General features: G+C 37.1%; 1 protein-coding gene across 1 annotated transcript; it reads right to left on the minus strand.

The window, feature by feature from the left end:
- Nucleotides 1-9,496: 9,496 nt before the first annotated feature.
- Nucleotides 9,497-13,876, minus strand: SPTSSA (serine palmitoyltransferase small subunit A). Its single transcript, XM_070931375.1, has 2 exons — nt 13,685-13,876; nt 9,497-10,252 (listed from the first exon to the last, which is right to left on the minus strand). The coding sequence occupies exons 1-2, from the start codon at nt 13,785-13,787 to the stop codon at nt 10,149-10,151; spliced, it is 207 nt and encodes a 68-aa protein (XP_070787476.1). The 5' UTR covers nt 13,788-13,876; the 3' UTR covers nt 9,497-10,148.
- Nucleotides 13,877-15,243: the final 1,367 nt, after the last annotated feature.

The following is a 15,243-nucleotide window of genomic DNA, read 5'->3' on the forward strand; positions in this document are numbered from 1 at the left end:
ACTCCAGGGGAAGGATACTGCAAAATCCCCATTTCCTCCCAATCAACTGAGACTCGGGAGGCAGAGAATAGATGGTGGAGCCAGTCAGAGATGGTATTTACTGGTTCTCCGAACTACTCAAAATTTCTGCTACCAGTTCTTCAGAACTGGTCAGAACCTGCTGAAACCCACCTCTGGCTTAAGCTGCTCCCAAATGTTATCTCATTGCTCTACATCAGGGGTGTCAAATTTGCATTGTCACAGTGGCGTCACGTGATGTATCAGGACTTTTTTCCTCTTTGCTAAACCGGGCGTTAGCATGGCCAGTGTGTGACGCATCCAGCCCGCGGGCTGCGAGTTTGACAGCCCTGCTCTAGAGTTAAGAAATGTTTCAGGCCATTTTACATTGGTAATGGTTCTTGCATATGTCCGAAAGATGCTTTTTCAAGATGCAACAGGACATTCTTTGTTTTTCCTTGAAGACATTTTGCTTCTCATTCAAGAAGCCATCCAGGTTATGGGACAACCATAACCTGAATAGTTGAGAAACTCCATAGACATTTAGCTATGTTCTTGTATATTTACATCAAGGTCATCTTCCTTGCTCTTTATAAAAAGATACTTAATGGAGTGTGCAAATGATCACATAATTAATTTCATTTGCAAGAGAAGTAATGTAGATTAGAGCTCTACAAGGAAAGGAATATGTCATGTCATGGTATATGACATGATTTTAGAGAAGACCAAGGAACAAGAGAAATTATAGCTAATGACTGTTGTACAGTCAAGAAAGGGAAGAAATATCAACAAAAGACTAGTACAAACAGAAGAGAATATACATAGCTAGGTTGAACTGTGGAGCCCTTCATTGTTTGTTGGAGACATTTCTGACTAGGTAACATCATCACTACAATAAATGTGGGGTTTGTTTTCTGTTTATATACAGTAGCTTACCTTACCATTGCTGGTGGGGCTGTGATTTTCTCCTTGGTAGTTCCTTGATTAGAATAGTTTTCTGCTTGATTGTTTGTCTGGTGTTAATCCCTGCTTATCTATATGTTGGTTGCTGGACAGGATTTGTTTTGTTTTGTTTTGTTTTGTTTCCTTCTTGACTTTTTATTGTTTCTTCTGAATGGTAGGTATATGTGGTTTATCTCTATGTTTTTATAGATGTCTGTGTGCCAAGTTTCCAGAAATTCCTAGCATTTTAAAATTTAGCTTGCCCATAGTTTCCTAGTTAACTGTCTCCAGGTCAGCAAAGGGTGAAATGAGGCTACTCTCTCTACCTATTCAACCAGTATGCTGAACATATATTGTAAGAAACTGGATTGGAGCAAAATCTTCATTTAGTTTTCTAAACAAAGAACTGATCTTCGCTCCTCCACATCCAGAAATAAGCAAAAAAAATCTCACTGCAATTGCATTTGGCATTGGGTAGGGATTAGGGCATCTTATAACAATAGCACTTAGACTTATATACCACTTCATAGTGCTTTACACTCTCTAAGCAGTTTACAGAGTCAGTATATTGCCCTTTCCCAAGTAAAACAGACAAGAAAACAAAGTGAACTAATTCTACTTTTTTTGTAAGGCTACATTAACAGAATCTTGCACATGTGAGAGGCGAGATATGCACACTTCTCACCTTCACTTTAAACTACTTGATCAATTAGGGTGGGCCCTTACTAAATTTGTTTCACCATTAAGTAACTGTGGGCTCCTGTCAGACCCTTCTTATCTGATTGATTCCTAGGCAATATCTCTTCCCATTTTTCCCTAAGGTCATTCATAAATTCCATTATTATTTAGCTCCTAATTCTGAGCTAGAGGTACAGAACCAGATTGTAAAACTCTGGATGACTACAAAATAGCAAAGGAGAATGCAATTAGTGACCATCCACAATGCAGTCCAGTTTATAGCAATATTGTCAATATGATGGATAGAGCCGTGGTCTCATATCAGTTGTCAGTTTGGGCTTGTGAAATGTTTAGATAATGTTTAAAATTATTTTTCCTTTGGCATTTTGTATGATCTTGGATAGGAAAAGAAACTAGTAAAGCTAATAAATGATTTATTTTTTAATAAATCAAAAAAAATTATTTAAAAAATAAAATAAAAAAGCTACTGTTCTGACCTAGGCTTCCCCAAAAAGCACGAAGCAGAATCCTGGTCCCAACAAAACCCCTTTTATGAAAGGAATGTGAATTCCTCTTATTCCCATTCAGCAAAGGCCTGGCAACCAGTCTTTCAAAGGTGAATTTATGACCACAGACCTTATCTAGCTTGGAAAGCTGCCATGTAAATATTTTCCAAACGCAGTGCTGTGCAAGGAAAGACTTGGCACAGAGTCTCTGAGATTCATGGACAGATCTTCACACTCCTGCACCAAATGAATGAATGAATTGTTTCCTGCAAAAGCCCCTTTCGCTCCTCTTTTATTTCCTATGGGAGGAGCCATTCATCATCCACCTGTGACCTTACTCCCAAGTCGACCCTTGTTCTTTAGCTGTTCCCTTCATCTGGCAACTCTGCACATGTGCACACTGGGAACAGGCTCCAGCTATTCGTCTGCCTATGTCTGACTCCGAAGGCAACTGATAACTGGCATACGGCCCTGGTCCCCTCTCTGTCTCCAATGTAGAGCCCTCATCAGAGCCGTCCCCAGACTCCAGGACTGCCCATGTTCCTCCCTAACCTCCTCACTGTCTGAATCTGCTACCAGCTCCGCTGGCCGCTGATGAGCCGCAACAGGTACGGACTTGTGAAGATGACAACAAAAAAGCTAGATGGTATCATGATAGATATTAAAAATGGACCCTACTTGTAGCCTGTCATTATTCAAAGCTTTAACTGTAAGCATACAGTACTGCCCAAAGGTCACCCACACAAATGCTAGGTCAGTTTCTGTGATGTGAAGAGTAAGACAAGCGTCCACCTTACTACTAATTTTTACCCTTCCCAATTAATCTTCCTGGCATTATACTAATAGAATCTTATATGATAGCGTTTCATTAAAGAGGGATATCCAATTCTTCATCGTCATCAGGAAAAATGTGGCTTTGTCCATGTGGCTCACGTGAACACCTACACTCTGACTTGTTTGCCTTTCGATTGTTAGTAATTTCCACTTTTCAGCAGTTTGTAGAACAGAATGTTTTAGACTCATGTACTTAAAGAGTTGAGGAAGTCCAGCACAAAGATTTCAAATATGTTAAATTTGTAAGGGGTTAAGTTGAATAGGATTTATTTCCAGAACATGTGTCACATGCCATTGCAGAAGGCAGTAATGGTGAAACTTTTCAGCACCGAGTGCCGAAAAGGGAATCAGCGCTCCATCTGGCCCACAACCCGGAAGAGGAGCTGCCCAGAGCACATGCGCATGCCCGAAAATGAACTTTTGGTTCATTTTGCACACCACCCAGCTAGTCTTCTGGGTTTTTGGCACGCATGCATGTGTGACGATCAGTTGGCTGGCACGTATGCTCACATAGGAAAACGGAAGACCAGCTCTTTCAGTTTCCAGCACTGCCACACGCATGAAAGCCAGCTGATCATTGTGCTTGCATGTATGCCAGAAACACGGAAGAGGAACAGGCGACTCTGCGCGTGCCAGGCAACATGGCTCCACGTGCCACTTCGGGCACACATGCCATAGGTTTGCCATCACGGGCATAAGGAATTCTGGACTTTATATATACAGTTATTGAAGTGGACAAAATTTTTGAATTTTATATTTCATATAGATTACCTCCTTTTCCATTCTGAGTCTAGGAACAGGATTTGGCTGTTTGATGTCTCAATTTAATCAAGACATTTAAAACATTACTGTACAGCAGGGAGAAGTTGGGTTATAAAACCAGTTTTGATTAGAATAGCTAACATTCAGAGGAAACTTTGAAGCTTTTAGATGGGAAATTAGAGATGGTGTTAGAAAGCGATAGGAGTTTGTAAAATGTAAAACTCTTTGAAGTTATCCTTTCTGTGAAATTTGTTCTCTGCTCAGTGCGTTATGTAGTACAGTATATAGATACTAAAGGATTTTATAAACTTTTCTAAGTTTAGAATTTTCTAAGCTCTCATTCTTTAGACTATCGAAAGTTCTTTTTTAGATTGTTCTTGTCATTTGTTTCAGTTATATTCTATTGGTGATAAATTATTTATAAAGTCTCTCAAGTCAAGTTTCTAAAAGAGTACATGGGTATGTCAATGGTATTCCTTTGGTGACAATGTGAAAGTGATTTACCACAGATGCTTCTAGATTGTTTCTTCTCAACTTTCCAGATTATTTCAGTTTTGTGATATGCTGGTCCATTTCGATGCTTTCTTCTCCAAAGCAGCTCAAAATTTTTAAGTATATGGAAATAAAAGTCTAGTATCGAAAAAGAAAAAGAACCTATGCCACTTTTTCAAACAGTAATGTGCAGAAAATACAATACAAATACTATAATCCTATGCATATTCTTACCAAATTACTGCTCATAATATAAATGAATAATTAAAATACTTTTTAAGAACTAGTTGTTTCTCCTGTATTGGATAGTGAATTGAGCTATAGCTAAGACAAATCAATCTTCATCTCTGACAATATGTTGTTTTCTTTACAATAAAAACCCAATTTGCTATATTAAGGTTATTTTGCCACTTTTTAAAAGAATCTCCTGTTCATTCAAAATCTGTTTCCTACAGAGTTCATTTCTAGCAAAGTTCATGCTTCTGGGATTTTTTTCCAGGTCCGTTTTTGTCTAACTTCATATTTCTTCTCTCTCACTTTCACACTTTTATCTTTTTCATCCAACCTTTCCTCAAGTCCTTATTGTGTTTGAATCTCTTTCTGCCCCTTTTCAAATAATCTCTGGGCTCTCTCTCTCTCTCTCTATGATTTATGGGATTCATGGACACAACTAGGACACAACTTTTGGGGAGTACAAACCTATTGGCATGGTTTCTCCCAGAACTCAAACAACCCCCACCCTACTGGTATTTCAAAGGGCCTAAAGACCTGGCTCTTCTCCCATGTCTTTGTTAAAGACAACTGATGTCCCGTTCTTTCTTTTTTGATTCCCTCTCAGTTTTATTTTCCATTGCTGTTTTTTTGTCTTGTGCTATTTTTATTTTCTAACATTTTCTTCTTCCGTAATTTTTTTAAACAATTGTAACTACAGATAGGCCTTGACTTACAACAGTTCATTTAGTGACCGTTCAAAGTTACAATGGAACTGAAAAAAAGTGACTTATGACTGGGTTTTTTTACCTATGGCTGCGTGATCAAAATTCAGGCACTTGGCAACTGATTCATATTTATGATGGTCGCAGTGTCCTGGAGTCATTTGATCGCCTTTTGCAACCTTCTGATAAGCAAAGTCAATGGTGAAGCCAATTGACTTAACAACCGTGTTACTACCTTAACAATTATAGTGATTCATTTAACAACTGTGGCAAGGAAGGTTGAAAAATGGGGCAAAGTTCACCTAACAAATGTCTCACATAGCAACATAAATGCTGGGCTCAATGGTGGTTGTAAGTTGAGGACTACCTATATATTATAGTTGATTGTTACAGACTGGAACTGCATTTTGCACTTTCAAGAGGAAAGCAACTATTTTGTCACTTTCAGAGGAAGAAATGGCAGACTGAAGAAAGCTCCAAAAAAAATCCAAACCAAAGACTATAGCAGAATGAAGAGCCAGAAAGTAAACCAGCTCTTTAAAACTTCTACAGACAAGAAGAGGACTTGAGATCACCCACAAGTGCTTCAGACAGCTACTCCTCACAGGGAGGTTTACAGTTCTGGGAGGCAAAGGAATAACCATCTTGCTCATACTGCAGTCAGTATTTTTGAAAGTATACATACCTCCTTTTCTAATATCTTTCAGAAATTGCTTGTTAACTGTTTCAGCTATTAAAAACCTTTGGATTAGTAAGTTTGACAGTACTAGGTGAGTTTGCTTCAAACCTTACTGAAAGTTTAAAAACTTTTTAAAATATTTTTTTTTAATAAACAGCAGAAAGGTGATTAAAACTCTGATTTTTAAAAAGTTAGAAATGGCTAAGTATCAAGATAAATTTGAAATAAGATTTTGAAATTAATTATAAAAAATCCTCCCCATGGGAAAATGTTTTTGATTTTTTAAAAATATTTAAAAATATTTTTTAATAATTGGACACTAGAAGCAGAAAAAGATTACATATAAAGGAGAGGAATAACCTTGCTTCACAATTGCAGAATGAAGCAGAACATTCCAACATTGAGCATATTAAAAGATATTTTTGAAAAATTGTCAATTAATTTTAATAGTCTGAACAGAGACATCTGTATCTATGGAGACATTGTTTTTAAAATGTGTTATGGACGAGAAACAGATTTTACTTGACAAGATTGAAGATTCTGAATTAAAAGTGGATTTACAAATGATAGTCCACAAGAACAACATGGAAAGATACCAATATTATACTGGACACACAAAAGAAACCAGCTGAGTTTTTAATAATTAAAAAGGATATTCAAACAATAAAACCAAGAGAATGGTCTGGATAATATTGTTATATTGGATTTACAAAAAAGCCTTTTAAAAATTTTGAAGAATCTCATGAGAAGAGACAAAGAAACATGAAATCAAATTCTATGACATTATTTGAATGGAATAAAGATTTTAAATTGTTAGAAGTAAATGACTATAATTTGATTAAGATTAAAATTGTTATTTCTGGTCATCCTTAATAGATTTTTGCTGACACTGGGACTGAAATAACAATACTTTATGGATGATAGGATTTGGGGAGATTATTGTATTTTAAGAAGGTGTGATAATTTACTAAGATTATACTTGTGAAGGTGGGGAATCACTTTTCTTTCAATAAATTTTATCCTTTGTGTGAATAGAGTTCACTTTTTGAGTAAAGAAAGAATTATGTCACGGGGGGGGGGGGGCATCAGGATTTTAGAGATGCTTAGCAGGGGTGGGTTCTACTTACCTCTGTTACCAGTTTGCAACGGGAGCACGCGCAAAAGCTTCTGCACATGCGCAGATGTCATGATGACGTCTGGGCGAGTGGATGGAGCCTCCTGCCGCCGTTACTACCAGTTCACAAGAACTGGACCAAACTGGGAACAACCCACCAGATGCTTAGGTGGGGCATGGACAAAAAAAGGTTGGTAACCACTGCTCTAAAAGGATGCAGATTACCAGCTGTCTGCAAGGAATATAAATCCTTCCATTCCCCAAGAGCTGAAGAAGCTTCTTGAAGCAAAACGTCTTCAAAAGAAAAAGCAAGAAAGTCCTGAAAAAGTACCTTTGGAACTTTGTGTGATTTTTAAATTTTTAATTAATCATTCAATTATATTTGTAAATCCATTATTTCCATCTCTTTCTTATAGGTTATACACTTTAAGTCCACCTTAAAGTCTATTTCAATTATCCTTAAAGGGACTTGTTCCTCTTCCATTATGACTTTTGGGTCCAATACTGTTAAAAGTAGAAGGCTCACATGAAGTATTCGTTCCGTTATATACTGCTTTAGTAAGACCACACTTGGAATACTGCATGCAATTTTGATCAAGATACAAATGAAAGCAACAAGGTTCAAAGGAAAGCAACAAAGGTCTGGAGACCAGACAGTATGGTGGACTACTAAAGGAACTAGGTATGTCTAGCCTAATAAAGAGAAGGACTAAGGGTTACATGATAGCAGTCTCCAATATTTAAGGGGCTGTCAGAGAAATGAGGGGGTTGACCTATTTTCTAAAGGACCTGAGGATAGGACAAGAAGAAACCAGCAGAAGCTTATTTACATGAAATAAGAATTTTCCTGATAATAAGCAAAATTAACCAATGGAACAGCTTGCTTTCCGAAATTAAGAGTCTCCATCGCTGGATATTTTCAAGAAAAGATTAGACAATCATTTGGGATGGTATAAGGATTCCTGTCTTGTGAAGGGAGTTGGACTAGAAGATCGCCAAGATTCCTTCCAGCCCTATTAATTCTATGGTTTCCTTTAAAGAGTTATAATCTGGTACCAATACCACTTGTCAAACTCAGTACACCACCACATGGGACTTATTTAAAACCTCTAATTGTAGGACTTTAAAACTATGTTGAACATATTCCCATTTTTATAAGTGAGCCTGATGATTTTAGCAAGAGACTAATACAGATGATAGTAATTTTGTCAAGAAAACACAATTCCACACTACCATGTCACAGAAACAAATGACTAGAAGTAGGTCTTTGTGTCCCTCACTTTTCCTTAGAACTGCGTCAAATATTTGGTAATCACCATTAAAGCCAACTCTGGATTTGCTATCTTCACAACAGGTTGGGGTTCACTGGGCACCTTTATTGAGACTCTGCAAGGCAAGATTTTTAAACCATGGTATTAACTGGTAATTCTATAGAGAATACTGTAAATGACAAAGAGTAATTTAAAGGGACGATTTTAATGAGATTATATAATTTGCATAGCGCTAGGGTTTCCAGTGTGGTGCTTAGCCTGTCAGTGTGCCCAGACATTTTCCGTTGTGTCTGTCAGACTCCTTTCTCAGACTTAGAAATTTATTCCAATAATGTCTTTTAGCACTGCAAGATTTCTTAGGAAATGAAATCCTAGCTGTCCACAATTAAATGCTATTTTTGGAAATGTGCACATTTAGTCAAAGATAGAAAATTAAACATGTTTAAAAATGGAGCATCATATAGAAGGCAGGAGTGGGTCAAGTGGATAGCAAGTTTTTGAATTGATAAATTGATTGGCAATTGATTATGCTAACCCATGACAGTCATTCTATAAAACAGTAATACTCCCAAGCAATGACTTTGTGAAAATACCATTCAATGCACCCTCAAAACCTTGGGAACTCTCTGATGTTGAGTATTCAATATACTTAAACCATCTAAATAGTTATTCTGATAATCCTGCCAAATCAATATAACCAATACCAATATAAGAAACTGGGGAGAGAAATGTAAAGGCAAGAACTTGTCTAAAGTTCAAAATTGAGATCTGAACATCCCAATTCAAAATTGGTTCTTTCAGCTGCCATGTTATGGTATCTGGTCTACCCAGTTTTTCTTTAAATTTCTATAGCATTGTCCATTTCTAAAAGAAGTTTACCTATGTGTTCTTCTAAAATTAAGGACACACATTAGGTATTAATGCTGTTTTCATATTTTTTTATCTCTGGAAAATAACAAAAATCACCTTAAAAATTTTAATCTTATAGTCCAAAATACAAATCTGAAAAATGCTATAAAAACTATGAGAACTCCTTACTGCTGCATATTTTAAATCAGGTCCATTCCAAACTTCATATTTTGGTGATGCAATTTAAATATTCACAAAAGTTTGAAAACTGTCAACATTGGGTTCAGAATACAGACATGATTACACTCATACTCATAGTCTTTTAAACTGAAGTCAGTAATAAAATATGTTCCTTAGGAAATAAACATATATATATTTTAGTTAGAAGTTATAGTAGCAGCATTAAAGTGCTGTCATAAAATTCCAAATGACATGCATGAAATAAATATTTTATATGCAGATAAGGAATGAATCCAGTACTTTCTTATATTTCATACTGTTATATATATATACAATCGTAAGTTTTGATGTTTTTCTCCAAGTACAAAGAAAAAGCTTTCCATTTATTGTTAAAGCAAAACAGAGAGCTACACCACAGTTTTAAACAATTCAGATAGCAACTCAAGCACCTGAGTAAGTTTTATAAGAACGTTTTATGAGTATATCCACATTTATACATGAATCTAAACACATTCTTACAAAATGTTCTACTAGAAATATACCCAGATGGACGTAAGTATACAATAGCAAAAGCTTCAAGCTCCAGTTAATAAGGTAATTTTTGATTAAAAAATAGAAGGCAAAATGTACCTACATTAGGAAAAGCTTTTACAGTATAATACTAAGACAGTCACAAAGTTAAGAAAATACTGATATCAAAGGTACAAACAATCACAGTATTAATAGATAAAATATACAAGGGAATCTTATACATAAATAAAATGGATTTGCATCTCCATGTGTTCCCAGTTGCTGCCACAATCATCAATTGGCGCTCATTTTGCCATCTGTAGGATTCCTTAAATTGTAAATAATCAGTTTTCTTAGCAGTTTGATCTTCATTTCTAACTGGCTTCTTTCTGAGATTCTTCACTGCATAATTTCAAAATAATGCAAGATGGCCATTATATGTTGAGGCATGAAAACATAGCCAGTGTAAAGGGCCATTCCAATAATAGACACCAACATGGAATCTGAATGAAAGTAAAGGAAAGCATAAAAGGCTACAAAAATGGATTACCAACATCTCAAATGATATAGTAAAAATGTTTAACATTCTTATTCATTTACCAAAATCCTATGAAGTTAAATTATTTTTAAATGGTACAACTATCAAAAATAGTCTTTGATTAGTCTGACTCAACAAATAACTGCTCAACTTCTCACTGCAGATCTTCAAGGTAAGAGCTTTTGCAACTTTGACAGAAAGGAAAAGTGATTAATAATCAGACATTTGTAAGAGTAAAAACCAGTTCTCAGAAGCAAACTTAGCACATTTATTACCTCAGATCACTGCTTAAATTCAGGCTCAGCGTAATTTCTTCACTAACAGCAACCTAGCAATAGACTGATAGGAATATATGGATGCAGAGACCGCATAAACTGATGTGGATTATAGAGTGTGTTTAAACAACAGTAGTAATCAGGACATACTATATCAAATTTCAGAAGAGAGGCAATTCAACCACTCCTCCTCTTTTTCTCTTTCAGGAAGATTTCTGTAAGAAGGGGAGAAAAGCAAGTCTTTTCTTGTATGAAATCCTTGAAACATTTTGACCGAGTCTCTGAAGAGGGAGTGGATATTGCTTCTCAACAGGACAAATCAAGCTGAACAATTGTCAGTTCTGACCAACAAAAGTAATTCTGAAGACTAGGAGGTGGGATCCAATTCCAATTTTCTATCAATAGTACAGTTTTCCTTAACGTAATTGCAAAAGATCCACATCTCCTCTCCCTCAAAATCTGTTCTGAAAGCTTAGGGAAGAAATACTGCAGCTGTAAAATATTTTTCTGTTTACGCAGTGCTCAGCACATTTGTAACAAAAGACACAATGTCAGTATCACTTACAGAACAGTACAAACAGTATGCTATGAGAAACTGAGCTAGCAGTATTACATAAAAAATACAATTAGCAAATAAAAGGAATTACACCACTGATTTGAGGGAATTATGATAGCAAGATATACATGTCACAAGATACGTTTCAAACAAGACTATCTTGCAGTATCAACAGTAACTTAGATGGAAACAAAAGAGCATTGTTGAAGCCCAATCCACTCAACTAAATTTGGATTTAGTTTCTCTGCAATATTTGCTCACTTTCTCCATGGGAGATCATAGAAAATAAGAGAAAGGATCATTTGCAAGAACTAAGAATTCTATACAGGGGTCCTGAATGAACAAATTACTTATTTAGCAACACAGATATTAAATATTAGCAGGTGGCAAGCACGACTTTAAAGAGGCATTATTGTTCTGAAAGGAGGAATTGTTTCTATGTTAATTCCAAGGCTAAGAACAGAGTAATACATGGAGGAGATAAAATACAATCTTTTAAAATAAAAAATGATTATACTGGATTTTTTCAGCACATATAATCATATATATTAATGTAAATCATTATTACCATACTAATTTAGAAACAAAAATTTGATCTGCATTAAAAAATGTAAGTTTAATGGGTAGGGAACAAAGAACTTTTATGAATTACATCTACTGTGATTTACTAAAAAGCACAATTTATTATTGAATAACCCACTTTTCCTACAGCAGCTGAAGGTGGCATACATAGCGCTTCCTCTTACAACATTTCCAACACCCTGAAAAATATTCTGTGAAGTCTGCATCTTCGACTTATGACAATTGATCCCAAAATTTCTATTCTAAGACAATTGGTGAGTTGTGCCCCATTTTACGACCTTTCTTGCCACAGATGTTAAGTGAATCACTGCAGTTAAATTAGTAATACAGTTGTTAAGAATCTGTCTTCCCCACTGACGTGTCAGAAGGTTGCAAAAGGTGTTTGCTTAACCTGGCACATTACAACCATCATAAATATGAACCAGTTGGCAAGTGTCCAAATTTTGATCACATAATCATTGGGCTGCTGCAATGGTCACGAGAAAAATGGTCATGTCACTTTTTTCAATGCTGTTGTAACTTCGAACGATCACTTAATGAATGGTTGTAAGTTGTGCACTACCTGTAGACTGTGTGACTGACCAGACACAAAGTGGACTTCCACAGCTAAATAACTACATGAATTGAATTCTCCCGTCCTATTCAACTGTTAACCACTATACCAACTGGCTGTTACTGCAGAGTTTATAGAAAAGCTTTGGTTATTCCATCAATTGCAAAACATTGAAGTGTATATTATCTAACTTCTGCCTTTAAAGATTTTGGTCAAATAATTAAAATGTTATTAACACAATTGTTCTGGAGCATTTGCTAACCATTAGGCAGTAAAAGAAAACTAGTGGTAAATTAAGGAGTGTTCTGAGAGCTGGCAAGAAAATCAAGGAATTCTGAAAGATGTAACAGATGCCATAAACTGCTCCTTCATGACAAATACAAAGGACTGCATTGGTAACTGAAATATGTAGCATGTTTTTAGAACCTAAAAAAGGATGATAGGTTGAAATTGCCACAAAAGCATGTAATTAAGACCTAAGTTTGGAATAAGGTTTTTAAAAAATGAATCTTGATTGAATTAGTTTACTGATATCAGAACTGGATATATCTATCTCCCCAACAATCCTGTGGGTAGTATAGACAGAAAACTACCAACTGATTGTCAAGCAGTGAGAATATCTCCTTTAACACATAATATATCCTCCATAGTTAAGAAAAGTGGGAAAATTTGGCTTCAATTTCCACTCCCTTTTAACTGCCAACTGCTAAGTGCCTAAATGGAGGAAATTGAACAGTGCAAATCCGGACATTGTCTTTAGAAGTAAAATACTAGGCACTAATAACAGCAAATATCTTTTCAAGATGGGGTAGGAAAATAAAAACGATAGGTTAAAATATGTCTGAAAGCACATTAAGCTTAGCCACAACCTTCTTCCCAATAAGGCACAGGATTAAGATGACAGCCCTGAAATACAATCAGACATTATTTTCCATCTCTGAGCTTTTTTCGGCTTCCACCAAACCACAGCACAAACATTTCTATTTTCGCACGCAGCCTGAGCAAGGCGTTCTTAGTTGCGTTGTTGTTAAAAAGTAGCACGTTAACCAAAAGCCTTTGAGGTCAAACAAAGTACAAGGCAAGTATTCAGGTAGCAGCAACGCCTTAAAAACGAGCAAAGGCTGGAAATAGACCAATTAACGGAGGCAGTTGATTTATGTGCCACTGGTCTTCTGCTTTCTATGGAGAACTTCCACTCCATAGAAACCTCTCCAAAAGCCAGTGGCGCACATATAGAGCACCTTCCTCGCCTCCGGCCTAAGGGGTTACCCAGCTAAAGCAAGTTCTCAAGGCCCCCCACTGCCACCCATTCCCATCCGCCCGAGTCCAAACCGGCCACGGCAACCTGCGTTCGGTTTAACGGGAACTTTCCCGACGGAGCCAGGAATCTCTCGGCCTGGGACGACAATAAAAAGAGCGAGTAAAGGATACTGAACACCGTCCGCTCCCAGGGCTCCAGCATGTAAAGAGCCGTCACCAGCAGATACTGGTAATAAAGCCACGACATTCGCTTCCAGGCCGAGCTGAACGCCATTTCCCCGGCAGGGTCTCGGTACGTAAGAGCGCGCTAGCGAAACGCACCGCCGAGCTGAGGTCGAGAGGGAAAGGCGCTTGTGACGCCCAGCTTCTCCGCGGATTGGCTGAGCCGCTTCCCGACAGCCCATTTTTGTTCTTTGCCCGGCCGAGCCACGCCTAGAGGCGGGAATCCATGCGCCAAGTTTCGCAATAGGGGGAAACGACGCACTTTCTCAGCCGGCCCGGGGAAAACGCGATCCTGCTTGCTGTCTTTGAGGCGGCGCAGAGGGTTTTTTTTTCCCCCGGAGGCCTGTCTTTGAGGCAGCTTGAGAAGGAGGGAGTCCAGTTCATAGTCATGTTGGGTGCTTTTATCCTCAAAGAAAAGAAAAAAAGTTTCCCTACCACAAAACAGACCTCATTGTTATATTGAAACTACTTTTTATTTGCCTTTCAACATAAATGTGTTTTTTCCCCACCTTTTGTGCTCACCCACAACTCTGGGGCAGGTGAACCTAAGAACTCCCCAGGGCCAGCTTCCTGACTATTTTACTACCATATTCGCTTCCTGAACGGGGAACAGTTTATTTCAGTGTTTCTCAATCTTGGCAACTTGAACATATGTGGACTTCAATTCCCAGAATTCCCCAGCAAGCTAGGCTTAGGTGGGGAATTCTGGGTATTGAAGTCCACCTGTCTTTAAATTGTCAAGGTTGAAAAATGCTGGATAATTTAAAGTTAAATCGATTTAAGGGTCGCTTCCCGTTTAAGCATTCTTTCCTCCTGTCATTTGGAGCTTAAGTATGGAAGCCGGCTGGGTGGCTTTGGGCTAGTTTCTCTCCGCCCAACTCATTTCTCAGGGTTGTGAGGAAACTATTGAGAGAGTATTAGGTATGTTCCTGTCTTGAATTATTTTTTTTAGAAACAACAAAGGAATTAAGAAACACTAGTGGAAAATTAGGTGGGGCTAATATGAAAGGTGGGGCAGCAAGAGAGAGCTTTATTAATTCTGAATTCTTCATTATGCAACAAACATTTGTCTACGTTTTCAAAAACATGTTTTTAGCTGTTAGTATTTTTATTCAAAACATGTAAAAATGGGGGAGGGGCAAATAATTAACTGCTACAAGAAAAAATCTTCAATTTAAGGGTACACCCTTGAGATAACATCAAAAAAAAAGTTTTATTATAATTGCTGCAGTGCAAAGTATGAATGGGATAACTTCATTTTTCTCAAATCCTCACTATTTGATACCATCCTTCAATCTTTTTCACATTTTCTTTATTATATAAAAATACAAAAGAAAATAGGAAAATAAGGGAGGGAAAGGGAAAGGGGAAAGTGTAGGGCAAAGGGAAAAAAGAAAAAGCATTGATCCAACTCCCTTTGGTGCAGTAGAATAAGATACCGTCTTTCCCCAAAAATAAGACTGTGTCTTATATTTTTTTGAACCCTGAAATAAGCGCTTGGCCTTATT

This window comes from Pituophis catenifer, unplaced genomic scaffold (genome assembly GCF_029215685.1).
Source record: "Pituophis catenifer annectens isolate HBS135680 unplaced genomic scaffold, rPitCat1.0.hap2 SCAF_1, whole genome shotgun sequence".
In the NCBI taxonomy this organism is placed as follows: Eukaryota; Metazoa; Chordata; class Lepidosauria; order Squamata; family Colubridae; genus Pituophis; species Pituophis catenifer.